This window comes from Apteryx rowi, unplaced genomic scaffold (genome assembly GCF_003343035.1).
Source record: "Apteryx rowi isolate R43461 unplaced genomic scaffold, aptRow1 scaffold_48, whole genome shotgun sequence".
NCBI classification, from domain to species: domain Eukaryota; kingdom Metazoa; phylum Chordata; class Aves; order Apterygiformes; family Apterygidae; genus Apteryx; species Apteryx rowi.
In genome coordinates this window covers 458,396-472,833 of record NW_020450738.1, presented here as the reverse complement: position 1 = coordinate 472,833, position 14,438 = coordinate 458,396, and the positions used below count along the sequence as shown (strand labels likewise).

The following is a 14,438-nucleotide window of genomic DNA, read 5'->3' as shown; positions in this document are numbered from 1 at the left end:
AGATAACTATCAAGGAGTAGACTGGATTAGAAATTCTTCATTCTGTTACAAATTTTTCTAGGAAATGCAAGTCACTAGGTGTTTCTTGAGGCTTTGTGGGGGAACTGTCAGTGTATTAGAGGAAGGTTAGTTATGTTGTTCTGGATGTATTTCCGCATAGTGTATATAGAATGTATCTTGTATCTTGAAGGCATTACTGGGGGAATTTGGAGTTTTTTTATAAACATTTTGTGTTGATGTTTTGTGTTATGCTACCAACATTTTAATAGTTCCACTCCTCTCAGATTTTCAACCTGACATGATGAGGCATCTTCTAGGAAAGCTGGTGGTATTGTCCACACTTTCCCAGAGCTGCCAAACCTTTCTACTTTGAGCTCTTTAGCTGTCACTCCACTCTCGGACCAGAGATCTCTGGATGTGTAGGGTGCAGGTTTTCATCTAGTAGGGGACTGGGTGGTTACCTGAGGACTGAGTGTTGGTTTTTGAGGCTGGCCTTCCACACATATGGTCTTTCCCAGCTGATGTGTTGAGGCTGCAGCATGAGGACTCTGCTGGCTGCTTGGTGGGGGAAAGGGCTCAGCCCTCCTTCCAGAACAAGGTGGTATTGAGCCCATGTTCAAACAAGTTCTTGAGGGAGAAAAATTAGAGTGACCAACATTGTATAACCACCAAAAAGCCACAGCCTCTTGTTTCAGACATGGGGTTTAGCTGCATAATCTTTCAGTCTCAGCAGTGTGGGTTTGTGTCAGCTCCTTGCTGTAAGCAGGGTACAGAAGAAAGCGTTTGGTACTTCCATTTAGATAAAATCCCTGAGTTCAGAGTCACAGTGTTCACCCGTGTGCTTGGCCAACCCAGGGCTTATCTGAAATTCCTCTACCTGCGGTGTGCCACAAAGGACTGTACAGTTCAGAAAGTGTGTAAGCACAACTTGTAGTATCTGCTGTATCACAAGCTGTCATGGCTGATCTGCAGCATTCTCAAAAATCAATACATTTATGAAGCTAGTTTCCCYGTGAACCTTGGGATTTGTATTATGATCTTACCAGGCCAAACTTCTGTGACACTGATAGCTCTGTACTTTCAAGAAGCAGCAATAGAGATTAATTGTGACCAGTGCTCTACAAAACGGAAATATATTATACAGTGAAAGCATTGGGGCCTGGGGAGAGGAGCTTAGCTTCAAAACAGCAGAGCAGAGTATGCGGATGAATACCTTGAGGTCTGCCTTTCCCTAGATAGGAGACAGCTCATTGTCTGTAGACTGTCTCTTCGTTAGCCTTTTTCCGGAGGGAAGCCTCAGGTCACCCCTCCTAGTTACTCCATGGGCCTTTGAATTGTTTAGCAGGGCGCTTTATCCTTTTTTCTCAGTGCTGCCCAAACAAGKCTAGGATCCCATGGCAGGCTGGAGCTGCATCTCGGAGGCTATCGGAAAGCCCTGCTGTCTCTGAAGTGTGTGCTTGTGGTTACACTTAATCTGATTCATTTCTCCCTGCTTCCTCTGCCTGTAGCCCCTCTTAAATCAATTACAGGCCTACAGGAAATTTTGAGAGACCACTGTATTTAGATAGTCAGGTTACACATGTTATCTCTTTTTTGTTTGTTTGCAAAAGAAAAATACTGATTTCAAAATGTTGGATGTAATTCGAAAATAAAGTTGAGGCTTGAAATCCACAGCAAAGGTGTGCAGTGCTGATCAACAATCRGTCTTACGTTCTGTTGTGAAGGTAGCTATGCGAGACCACTTTTGGGGAAAAAACAAGGAAGTCCTCAAGAACTCACCAGCCGGCCCGTTATGAATCCTGCTTTCAGGCGACGTCCTGCCCCTGCCTGCTCAGCCTGTGACCCAACCTGCTCCCCAGAGCGCCCCAAGCAGCACCAGACCCGGGGGCGCGTCGCCAAGCAGCAGAGCCTTGGTTCTGCCGTGCGAGCGGGGGCCGGCACACCCCCCACGCCGGGAGAGGGTGAGTATGTGCGGGAAGCCGTCGGGCCTGCGCTCCACTGTTGCGATCGAACCAAAGGGTCACACAATGACTTGCAAAATGAACGGGCTATTGCACCTCGTACCACCCCCGCCCCCCCCAGCACTTCTTGCTGACTTACTGATTTGGGGTCTTCCCATCAGCATGTCATCCTTGGTCACGGTTCACTCAAAGCTGTTCCTCCAGCTTAATGAGTAGCCAGGCTGTAAAATTAAGGAAAAGAAATGCCCCTGAGGAGCAGGTATTGCAGCACTGGGGCGGTATACCTTAAGTAGCTTGCCCAATAGCCTGTTTTAGTTTATCAGATGGTCTCTTGAAGTGGCTCGGAAGTAATTCAGAAAAGCTGAGGGGCAAGAGTGACACAGCTGAGAGCCGGAAAAACACCATGTTTTATGACGCTGCCTGTTCTCACTGCTGTGTCCCTGCTGCTGTCAGTTCTCGAGCAGCTCTTCCCTCTCCTTGCTCTTRCAGTGCCACTTAAGAATAGTAAGCCTGGAGGGCAGCCTCCCATGGAGKTGCAAAGAGGGGACAGCTCTGAGCCGGAGCTTTTGCTTCCTTCCTGTGGTGCTGAGACCACCAGGGACGGGACGTGGAAAGCACAGGGGTGAGAGGCAAAGGAGTCCTGACAGAAGTACTGTCAAGAGCTGCATTTTAGCAGGAGTGGTTTATTTCCTTTCTAGTGCTTTGGGTGTTTAAGGGGTGGGGCTCAGGCGAGGGGGCTTGGCTAGGAGGTCAGAGCAATGTATTTGTAAGAGCACGTTGCAGGAGCAGTGTCTAGTGTGTTGGACAGGACTTGTGGTATTGGCAACCTGACTGCTTTGGAGCTGACTGAACTCCCAGTGCAAGAAACCAGTGATAGCAAGATTGGAAACAGACACRCCAGTCAACATGAGCACAGCAGGCAAAGTAAGCAACAGTTTATTTTAGAAAAGTTTCTTTGTTGCAGATGAGTAATGCATTTTAAATGCAATTTCTTTGCAGGGACACCATAAGTCCTGGTGGCATACAGTGTAGATGGCAGTTTACGAGAAAGCTGATACAATAGAGCTGCCTTTCCTTGCAGGCCACTGTACTCTCCTAGAAAATGGCAGTTATACTCTTGAAGGAAATAACTATGCAAAGAGAGCACAACACTGTTATTCCAAGAATTTTTTTTTTCAAAAAACTTGATTAAAAAAAAAAAACAAAACTGAGACAACATAAGTTAATGGCACCAAAATAAAAATACCCCCTCAGGGTTAGCAAATTAGTTTCTGATTGGCCAGTTTAATATAAGATGTAATATAGTAAGTGTCCAAATAAGTAAATGTGTTTATCAGCTGTATCAGTTTTCATTCTGAGATCCCACAGTGGTTTAGAATATTTTTCACTTCTTTATATTTCATCTCAGTTTGTTTTTTAAAGAAGACATACTGTTAATATTGTGTTAAATTTGAGAGTATAAGTATGCAGATGTTAAGACAGTAAGTCTGAATATGCATATAATGAGTTCATAGCTTAAGTTAACGAAGACCAAAACATACAAAGTATCACATGCAATGCAATACTGAGCTGGGACTGAAATGAAAATTTGCATCTTTGCTAAAAAGTGACAGGAGTCGTCAAGGTTAATACCACTGCTGATGTCAGTACATCTAGCATCTTGCACTAAGAGATGCTAAAATGCACCCTGGGACATGTAATGCAGGTGAACGGACAGGAGCCCCTACATGGAAAACAACTAAAGGGTTGCACGTTGCTGGACTGCTCCYGAAGCTAAGAGTGTGCCAGAACTGTTTGCTGTTACTGCCAGCTGTCTTCACTGTTCTAAAAACAAACAAAACAACAAGAACAAAATAAAACAATACATTTTTTTAACTCACAGATACTGCAAGTGCAAAATTCTTTTTAATTTATATGTAGGTAAATTCACCAAGTTCAGTCCTCTACCCCAACCTTGGACTGAGCATGGTAAATTCAGCGTTGTGGTGGAACTAAAACGCCTTGTATTCACTGTGTTTATCTTGGAGATAATAAGGGAGGTACCAAGCAGCTTACGCGACCACGCAGCGTAATCCGTACATTCTGTGAAAGGACGTGTTTCTGCAATTTACCCTCAGCCTCCTGCCGTAATTTACTTGTAAGGCTGTTAGAAAATATGAGTAGATGAAAACGGCTGTGACTACAGCTGGTGCTTGCCATAATAGATGAAATAGGTGAGAGTGTGCTGCCAGTGCCTCTGGGATCCTGCTGTAATCAGTAAAAGTTCACAGGGAATCCATCAGCAGAAGAGTACAGAAAACATAGCTAAAGCATGTTTAATTGTATGAGGGATTTATTTGTTCTGGGCAATTTGCAGTTCTTGGCTACCTTTCTTCTTGTAAACATTGCACATGCTTTGCATCCGCAAGTTGTGAAATCATTATTGCGCTACTTGGGATATAAATGTGCAAGCATTTATATTTAAGTTCTGTAGAAAATGCAGTCCTTTAAAATGTGACCTTTGTCTTCACTTGTAAATTTTTACTGATGATACTTGCATTTAACATATAAAAAGTTAAATTTATTGCAGATCTTTCTTTGGTCTATCTTTTTAAAATAATTGTGTTCATTCCCATGTTAAGTCTGGCTGCTGAAAGTGTGCTATTTTATTTCATATGCTGTTATTCCCTATAAGTCATTCTTTGCCACCAGTTGATAATTTGTTGTTAATTAGACATTATTTCTATTTCATCCCCAAAATCTTCGATATGAAAAAAATGGTATTTTTTGCCCCAGAACTTTCTGACACACTGGTGTTAGGCTGCATGCGAGAGTCTCAGTCATGCAGGCTACTTATGCATGTGCTAAACTTCACACATTGAGGACTTGACTTTTCTCCATTTCCCTGCCAAGATAATGCTTTCTGACTGACTGCAGTCAGTGGGACTTAAGGGAGTGACTGTTCTCCATAAGGGTGACGTGGAAAATCGTATTGCCTGGTCCGGAGTTGTTCAGAGCTCTGGGATGGATGGAGGCCGCCAAGGAATGAACGTGGGGACAGAGACGCACCATTCCATTAACTATGCTAGGCGTCAGCTTGCAGGGCAGAGGCGTGGGCTCCCTGCCGCGTGGGAGCTGGCACTGGGAGCGGGCACCCCCGCTCCCCTCTAAGGGCATTTTCCTCTCACCGGGAGATGCGCAGAGGAGACCCCGGTGCCCTGTCCACACCTGGACTTACCAAAGAAGCCTGTGGGGTGAGAGCAAGTTGGGGAGAATTTCTGGGCTAGGAAGGGCTGGTCAGGCCCTAACGGAGAAGAAAAGCTGCCTCAGGTCTTGGGAGTGACACCCCCTCCCCCCCCAGGTTAACTATCCCCCTGAGAAGCAAGGTACGTTGGCACGGACAGTGCTGCACTGAAGTGCCTGTGCTCCTTCTGCTCTCCGTGATTACCTCTGCGTGGTACCGCATCATTTTAGGTAGATGTCCTCTCAGCCATCACCTCATGTCTGAGCTTTCTTTACATAAAAAAATGGTGATAAGCCTGTGTTAGGCTCTTAATGCCGTTTTTAGCTTTTGTTTTGTCAGCTCTCAATGCAGACTTGAATAATAAGGCAATTTTAGGCAATACAGACTAAAGTCGTATCATGACATGATAAATGGCATGATTTAGTGTGATATCTCCAAGAAGGTGCAAATACAGGCAGACAAACTGACAAAAACAGTAATCCAAGGCAAAAATAATCCTCCAAGGAAGACAGAAACATAGAACAACTTGTCTACCCCAACAATATTAGCTAATGGAAAACTCAAGACTGAAGCAGCAATGAGGATGGATAAGGTATCCTGTTATCCTGGGAGATTATTACATATGTTGGTGAAAGCTTTGTATGACAGAAATATGACCAAGTTAGACAGATTTTTAGGAAAAAAAAGAAGTATTACAAATAGCTTTTCAATACGTGGGCTTATGCACAGTGACTTTTTTTTTTTGTAGTTTTCCCTCTTCCTAAGATACAAGCAGGAGTTTCATATGCAGAAATATAAGAATGTGGCTCAGTGCAGTGACATGCCCAGTGCAAGTGCCATTCTCTTTCCCTTTGCTGTTTTCACAGGTTATTAAATGTAAAGCAGCAGTTCTGTGGGAACCAAAGAAACCATTTTCCATTGAGGAAGTGGAAGTTGCCCCACCGAAAGCACATGAAGTTCGCATAAAGGTATACAAAATAAAGTGTTATGAATTGCACRCTATTTTGCTGTTAATCACAATTATTTCTACAAATTTTTAGGATCCAGTCTTGGAAAACATTTACTAGGCAAGTAGTTAATATTCAGTGAGCTCCTGTGGAATGTGCTTCAAGTCCTAAATTCACTCATCAAGTTCTTAAAAAAAAAAAAGAAAAAAGAAAAAAGAAAAAAAAGACTAGAGGCTTGTCAGGGTGGGGGTTTTTTTCTTTCCTAAGACACAAGTGCTATTAACAGGCTCTGTAAAATTATAGTAAAAGGCAAAAATTTTAATTCTCTATAGAGTGGGGCAAGAACTTTTCTTTTACTTAGTTGTTTGACTCTATGCTAGGAAATAGTTCAACATAGCTGAGTATTTCATTTTTTTATCTGTGCATTAACCATTTGTTACATTTCCAAGAACTTTCCCTCTCCACAGAAGTCAGTAACCTTTTTCTTGTTAGAGCAGTTTCAGTTCTTACACAAGTGAGGAGACGCCTCACATGGGGCTGACATTTGTGTTTGTCAGGATAAAAGTGGTAAAAGCCCTATCTGAATGCTTCAAAAGAAACATTGCTATGCTACATGCAAGAAAAGGTAAAATGTGATGTGGAGTAGTCATGTGTAGCCTAGATCTTTGTATATATATATAATAAATATTTTTTATATCGATTCCTTTATATATATATATATATTAGGAATAATTGATTTTATTCTCTTCTTCACAAATGATTATATTGCTAGAACATTGCTTCTGCTACTGTTTGGTAGCGCATAGTAAACAAACATCCACAGAGGAGTCTTGCTTTATAGATTACAGACTACTATAAACCATGACAGTCATGACTCGCACAATCACAAGTGTTTGCCACTTAGGTTTATTGTTCATATATGTGATTGCTGAGGAAGCAAGTGACTTCTGTATATGACATAGTTAAATGCTGAAATATTCTTGCTTTTTTTTTTTTTTTTTTTTAACAGATCTTGGCCACAGGGATTTGTCGCTCCGATGACCATGTGATAACTGGTGCACTGGTTAGGCCTTTTCCCATAATCCTTGGGCAYGAAGCAGCTGGTGTTGTGGAGAGTGTTGGGGAAGGAGTAACTTCTGTGAAACCAGGTATGAAATAGTACTGAACACAAATCCTGTGCTTAGCTTTCAGACTCTTTTTTAAATCAAAGACCATGACATGTGTGAATACCTGTTTTGCAAAGGAAACTGTTCCAACTTTTAGTCGTTTCAAGGATATCTTAAATGACACCGTGCACTGTTCACAYTTCTTTTACTATGTTTCCGATCTTGATTTATTTCCAGATTTTCTATCCAATTTCTTTTGGTTTTTGCAAAGTGATCCRGACTTGCTTTCTGCCTGTGTAGTGCTCCTCCTGTCATGGGATTGAGAACGTACCTTCTTCTCTGTTGGTCAAAGGGAATCAAACGTTAGCTGCAAGTTCTGTAGACATGGTTTATGCAACTAATCTCTCTCAAGAATGGTACAGGTATAGATTAATTTACTTTAGGACAAAGCAGTGGATTAGACAGCATCTCAAAGCACCTGCTTCTGGTGTCTTAACCTTTAAATAATCCATTGAATTTAGTGGACCAGAGCTTAGGCATTTGTTTAAGTATTTCACTTTAAACATATTGGGGCATACCTGGATTACTAAGYCCATGTCCCAGTTCTTCTAAATTAAGTGGGGGTGGAGGGGCATTCTCATGTTCTCTAAGGTGTTTTTCCACTTTTCAGTGGAAATTGAAGCTTTCCTTTGGCTTTGAGCATGTCAAAGGTGAGCCACGTTTTAGAACTGCCAAATCACAAGGTGGCCTGTATTAAATGAGGGATTTACAGTATACTGTTCTGGTGGAAAAGGCACAGCAGACAATGTTGCACTGAGAATGTATGTGCTATTTATTTTGTTAATCGTGTCATTGTGCTAGAAAATTCAAGATCTTGTCTTAACTTGTGGGCTGGCAAATTAATGTTTAATTTCCCCTTTTCTTATGCACAGTTCACAGCCGTGTTAGCTCAGCACTCCAACCTCATGCCCCAGTGGATCTCAGTTTTTATTTCAGTTTCTTCACCAGTGTGTGATTATTTTCCTTTGGAGAAGCAGATGTGATACACTGCTGAGTACTTGGTGAATGGTAGTAGCTAACTAGCTTTTATCACGTAGCTCAGACTCAGGTCTAYGAAGGACACTGCTAGGTCTTTTGCATATTGAAATTAGGCATCATAACCCTGCACTAATGCTGTCTTCTAAGACACATGCAGGAGTTTCATCTTCCAAGTCCAGCACTGCACTCATGCTGCATATTTTTCTATGGATTAAATATACTTGCTTCATGTTTTTACCTGCATGCTTCTTGTTTGCCTTTTTAAATCCCCTTGTCATCACTGTTTTATTTCTAGGAGACAAGGTTATTCCACTCTTTGTTCCACAGTGCGGGGAGTGCAGCGCTTGCTTAAGCACCAAGGGCAATCTATGCAGTAAAAATGAGTGAGTTTCCTGGGTTACCTATGACCCTTGTTTGATTTTATTTACACAAAAACTGTCCATGCGTAACAGATCTCATTTGCCATTATTTCTGGTTATCTTTTGAACAGTATTGGTTCAGCTTCTGGATTAATGCCTGATGGCACCACGAGGTTTACCTGTAAAGGAAAAGCAATTCACCATTTTATTGGTACAAGTACCTTCACTGAATACACAGTAGTGCATGAAACYGCAGTGGCCAAAATCGCTGCTGCTGCTCCTCTGGAAAAAGTTTGCCTGATTGGCTGTGGCTTTTCAACTGGTTACGGGGCTGYGGTGCAGACCGCCAAGGTAGGTGCTGCGGCAGCTGTTTCTGGTGCCTTCTGGGGTCTGTTAAGGATTGAGGCCTGCGAGCGGGTCATCAGCATGGGAGCCGGAGGTACAGACTCCATTTGCTGACTTCAGGGTGGACAGAAGATACTATTTCTTTGCCTCAGTTTCTCTGTCTATCAGGTACTTTGAAATCTACAGTTCAAAATCCCCCCAAACCCTTACTTACTATTACCATCTGTAACGTTTCCTCTCAGAACTCTAGCTTTATCACCCCTAGAAAAATGTTATGAAAAGGTTGATTTATTTTACTGTATCTTAAGTTTAGGAATACCTGGAAGTCTGCTGTATGGAAAGCTTATAATCTGGAGCAATACAGGAATGTGACTTTTACAGCTGGCTCTGTCTCCAAGGGAGTGAGACTACAGCCTGATTTTAACAGCAGTGGAATATAGACCATCATAAAAAAAATCTGGCTCTAAGCCTGAAGCTGAGACCTGTAATGAAAGCCTAGTCTCAGAAATGTATTTTAGTCACAACTTATCTTAGTCACATGTAGGATTTTAACAGAGTATCTGGCTACTGCATTAGTAGATATGCATGTGCAAAATCCTTCTCAATAGGTAAACTCCAAGTTACAAGAACTGTCTTGAGTGAAAATGTGTGGATAATAACAAATGCGCTGTACTTCACCTGCAACATAACAGGATGCCACGTTCCTGTTATTATTATAGGTGGAACCAGGCTCTACCTGTGCGGTCTTTGGCCTCGGAGGAGTTGGCCTCTCTGTTGTCATGGGCTGCAAGGCAGCTGGAGCTTCCCGCATCATTGCCATTGACATCAACAAGGACAAGTTTGCCAAGGCCAAAGAGCTGGGAGCCACCGACTGCGTCAACCCTAAAGATTTCACGAAGCCCATTCATGAGGTGTTGATGGAGATGACTGGCCTCGGCGTGGACTACTCCTTCGAAGTCATTGGCCACACAGAAACCATGGTATGCAACCRAAAGATACAGTCGAAGGAGGAATTAGCTCATTAGCTGTCCCTTCTCCAACCTGCTCAGCACYGAGGGCGAGGAGCTGAGAGGCCTCCCACTGGCAAAGTGTTAACCGAAATTTCCAACCAGGTAGTGCAGCTGTTTGCCACTGAGCTCTAGGCACAGAAGCACATTCAAAAGCCTTAGGAAAGGGAACTTGCATGGAGCTCCTAAATATTCCGTCAGAAGAAGGGCCACACCAGGGGAGACAAACATTCATTTAACCCGGTGGCTCCTCTCCAACAGTGGCTAAACACTAACAGATAGGACAAAACAGGGGAACCGAACAAAGCTATGACATGTCTCACCTCTGACAGCAGACAGGATGGTGTGAGCTGCAGAAATTGTTTGATATGGTTTCAGTTGCAAAAGATGTTGCCAGCAGAGTCCTGAGGAGAGGAGGAGGAGGAGGAGGAGGATTTCAGAGTGTTGCACCCCAACAACAGATCGTGTGTAACCCCAGGGTCGCCCTCTCTGTTTTAAATTCAGGCTGCAGCCTTGGCCTCTTGCCACTTCAACTATGGAGTCAGCGTGATCGTGGGTGTGCCCCCTGCAGCAGAAAAGATCAGTTTTGACCCCATGCTCCTCTTCAGTGGTCGCACCTGGAAAGGGTCTGTCTTTGGAGGTAAGGACATTGGAAAGATGCTATTTAACTTGCTTGGAAAACTTGTAAATCATTTTGAATCAAATGGGATGCATCTAAATTGATTGCTTAGGCTGCCCTATTGGAAGAATGTTGATAGTTACTACGCTGACAAGGGCGCACAGAAGGAATTTGTTATGAAAACTGATTAACAGCTAGAAGTGGTTAATGGAGAGAGGGAAAGCGAGCAACAGTGAGAAATGGAGGAGAAATGGAAGGTGAGAAAGAGAGGGAGAGAAGGAGAAAGGGAGTGAGGGATGGGGGAGGCAGAGGGGGGAGAGGGGAGGGGGGAGAGAGGGGAAAAAGAGAAGAGGGAAAAGGGCAAAAGTGGGGGAAAGAAGGGGGAAGAGATGGGGAAAAGGGGAGAGAAAAGGGTGAGAGAGGGGGAGAGCAAGGAACGGGGGAAAAGAGAAGGGGAGGAAAAGGGGGGAGAAGGGAGTGAGAAGCAGAGTGGGACAGAGGTTGAGAGGGGGCGAGGAAGGGGGGAGAGGGGGAGGGAGAGAAAGGGGCAGAGAGAAAGGAAGATAGAGACATACAGGGAGAGAAAGAGAGGAAAAGACAAAGGGGGAAAAGGAGAGAAAAGGGGGACAGCAATGGGGAGAGAGCAAGAAAGGTGGGAGAAAAAAGGGGAGAGCAAGAAAGGGAGAGAGAGGAAGATAAATGGACAGAGAGACAGGGAGAGAAGGAGGAGAGAGGGAGAGAAAAGGAGAGGAACAGTGAGGGGGAGTGTGAGAGAAAAGGGAGAGAGAGAGACGGGGAGGGAGAGACGGGGGAGAGGGAAAGGGGACAGAAATCATGGGAGGAAGGCAGAGAGAGAAGGCGGCAAGGAGAACTAAAGAGAGGGAGAGGGGAAAAAAGACAGAAACAGAATAACAGAGAAGGGCAGACAGTGAGAACAGACAAAAAGGGAGAGAGAGGAAGAAGGAAAGGAAGAGAGAGGGAGAGAGAGAGCAAGAGAAAGATAAGCATGAGAAGGAAGGGGAGAGGGAGAGAAAGGAAGGGGAAGGGAGGCAGTAAGAGGGAGAAAAGGGAGTGAGAGGGAGAAAGGGAGAGAGCAAGAAGCTGGAGAGAGCAAGGAGAAAGGGGGAGAGAGAAGGGGGGAGACAAAGGAGGATAGAAAGGAAGAAAGAACAAATGAAGGAGAGAGGGCAGGGAGCACAGTCAGGACCCTGGAGGTCAGACCCACCTGGGTGCAGTTTAGTTCAGGCCCTGGCTCAGCCCCTCGCGGCTCCCTCTCCTCAGTCCAGCCAGGCTCCCTCGTTTGTGTCCTGTTGCAGCAAGTCCTCGGGGACCCGCAGCTGAGGGCCAGGGGAAGCTTGTTTCAAACATTAGATTATCCCTTCCCCAACCTCCTCCTCTCATACAGTCAATAGGTACTGAATAAAATAGCAAAAGGCACATTAGGTTCTTCTGGAAGAGGATCCCGCTATTGAGACAGCTTTATCCARTACTGCTTGCAAGAAAACAGACTCCCATTTATCTGTCCAGGGAATCAAGTTTCCAGGTACCACCCCAGATGTCAGCGCTCTGGCTTTTGTATGATGTGTGCCTTGGGGGACAAGGGATCAGTGCCTTCAACAGTRCATGTTGAAACAGCATTTGACATGGGACAAGGGTTGGATTCTTTAAAGACTCAAGTTCTAGAAAATTTGACTTGTTCTGTTAAAGCACTGCTGGGTTCATTATAGGCGCTAGACTCGGCTATAGAAGAGCTGCGCTTTATACCATGTTACCTGGTGGTACTTTGTATCACAAAGGTAAAGATGTGCTGCAGCATTTCATCATGCTACTCTCATTCACCTATGAATTTAATCYGCCCTATTATCTATTTTCATAAGCATTTAATTTTTTTATTATCCATTGTCTGGATTTTTTTTTTTTTTAGGCTGGAAAAGTAAAGATGCAGTCCCTAAACTGGTTGCTGACTACATGGAGAAAAAATTTGTTCTGGAGCCATTAATAACCCACACCCTTCCTTTCATTAAAATCAATGAAGGATTTGATCTGCTGAGGAAAGGGAAGAGGTAAACATTGTTTAATTTTAAAGGTTCTRTATAAATAACTCAAAGGGCTGTATAGGAACACAAAGCATGGCTTCATGGCAGAGAATGGGGAAAGCRACCCACTGTGCCCTTCAGTATTACCCAGCGTAGCACCTGCTCCTCGAGCTGCAGCTGTGGYGACCCAGAGAGCCAGGCTTCAGCTTCTGAGACACAGGGGGCCCTGCCTTTCCTTCCGGAGGAGTCTTCAGATTCTCTTCGTTTTCTTTCTAGTTTGAGCAAAGACTTTGGGTGGCAGAGGGGAAAAAAGCCCACACAAATCAGCAAGTCTGTGCCCACTGGAAAAGAGCAAGGAACCAGAGGAGCTTGAGAATGTTTAAATGTGTGATGGACGATGTATGAGATGTATATCACATCCCAAGAAACGTTTGAGGATGAGGAGCAGGAACACAGAAATAGCCCATGTTTACTGTAAGAGCAACTYGCCATTCCTGTTGTGACTTATGGAAGAGTCCCATGCTAGTATTTKTTTTAGGGGTCACTTGCTCTAAATATAAAAAGCATGTAACAAGGGAGATGAATTTAGCCCCTCATGTTTTCTTTGAGGTTTGCTCTCAGGTTCTAACTATGCAGCACTCACTGCATTTTCTGACTGTCCTTATTTTAGACATTTTGTAAATGTTAGTTTTAGGCTCCAGTATAACAGGAGAAAGTGATGAGGACGGAGCTACCATCAGCTTTGCTAAAATATTGACAGTCATCCTGAAGACAGAGGCATGTTGGTGCCACATTGAGCAATTTTGCTTCACAGCATTTTGTATAGAGTATGTAAGGATCATACCACATTGTACCAATATTTATTTAGCCAAAGTCATTAGAAAGTTCAGACTAAACTTTAAACCCTTGCAAGAAGGTGAATTATTGCCTTATCTGACCTGTGTCTGCTCTGTGCACACTGTCTCCCTACCTTAGATGGGCCCACTGCACTGTAACAGATCAGGGTCTGAAAGCCAAAGTCTACCTCTGGAAAATTGTTTCCTGCCCTCTTCATCAATCATTCACACCAGAAATCAACCTATCCCCTAGTCTCACTTGACAAATAAGCTGCAGTAGTGCTAAGTGATGATTATTTTCTTGCGTGCTCTTTCTGATAAGCCCCCCCCCCAAAAAATCCTCAAAATGAATGGGAATGCTCATACTCCGGAYGTATTTTTTTAGCTAGCTGTAGCAGGTGTCTCTGCATTTATACTCTGTTTTGAAGGTGTTTAAATAAACTAACCCCTCCTAAGGGAAAGAAGATGCTGAAGGTCCATCTGTGCTCCTGGCAGCTTTCAGATCTGCTCTCCTTCCCACCCCATTTGATACCAAGTTTATGTGAGAGTACCGTGGCCAGCAGTAATATCCTAGATTTTCAGAGAAAGCAGCAATGTCTCACTGATGTTGGCACAGGGGGCTTTTCTACAATCACTAACCTGTCATTTTACATTGCAGCATTCGCAGCGTCCTGGTGTTTTAGGATTCCCAAATGCTAAGCAGCAGATGGCTTAACAGCAGTACAAACTTCAATATCCTCCTTACAACYGCTATGCGATGCAAAACAAGGCATTTCTGAAAGGTCTACCACTGCCACCCTTGAATAAAAGGATCAAGCTCAAAACCCAGACTTGAAGGCAMAGCATTTATAAAGGAAATAAATCTTTTTCCTCCCATGTCTTTTTCCTGATTCTTCTTGAAATAATCGGTATTCTTCTGCRATTCTCTTTTAACAGCCAATGCTGATATTATAGTACTTGA

The 14,438-nt window shown here is 43.7% G+C and overlaps 1 protein-coding gene across 2 annotated transcripts; it reads left to right on the top strand.

Moving 5' to 3' along the window:
- Window positions 1–1,875: 1,875 nt before the first annotated feature.
- LOC112972242 (alcohol dehydrogenase 1) lies at window positions 1,876–14,438 on the top strand. 2 transcript variants are annotated; one of them, XM_026078467.1, is made up of 10 exons: window positions 1,876–1,961; window positions 2,758–2,885; window positions 6,051–6,152; window positions 7,141–7,279; window positions 8,571–8,658; window positions 8,766–8,985; window positions 9,699–9,959; window positions 10,491–10,626; window positions 12,530–12,668; window positions 14,136–14,438. In XM_026078467.1, exons 2-10 carry the CDS (start codon window positions 2,868–2,870, stop codon window positions 14,158–14,160), a joined length of 1,128 nt encoding a protein of 375 aa, XP_025934252.1. In that variant the 5' UTR covers window positions 1,876–1,961; window positions 2,758–2,867; the 3' UTR covers window positions 14,161–14,438. The 2 variants fall into 2 exon arrangements, with proteins under 2 accessions (XP_025934252.1, XP_025934254.1); XM_026078469.1 differs by having other exon boundaries at window positions 1,884–1,961; window positions 2,770–2,885.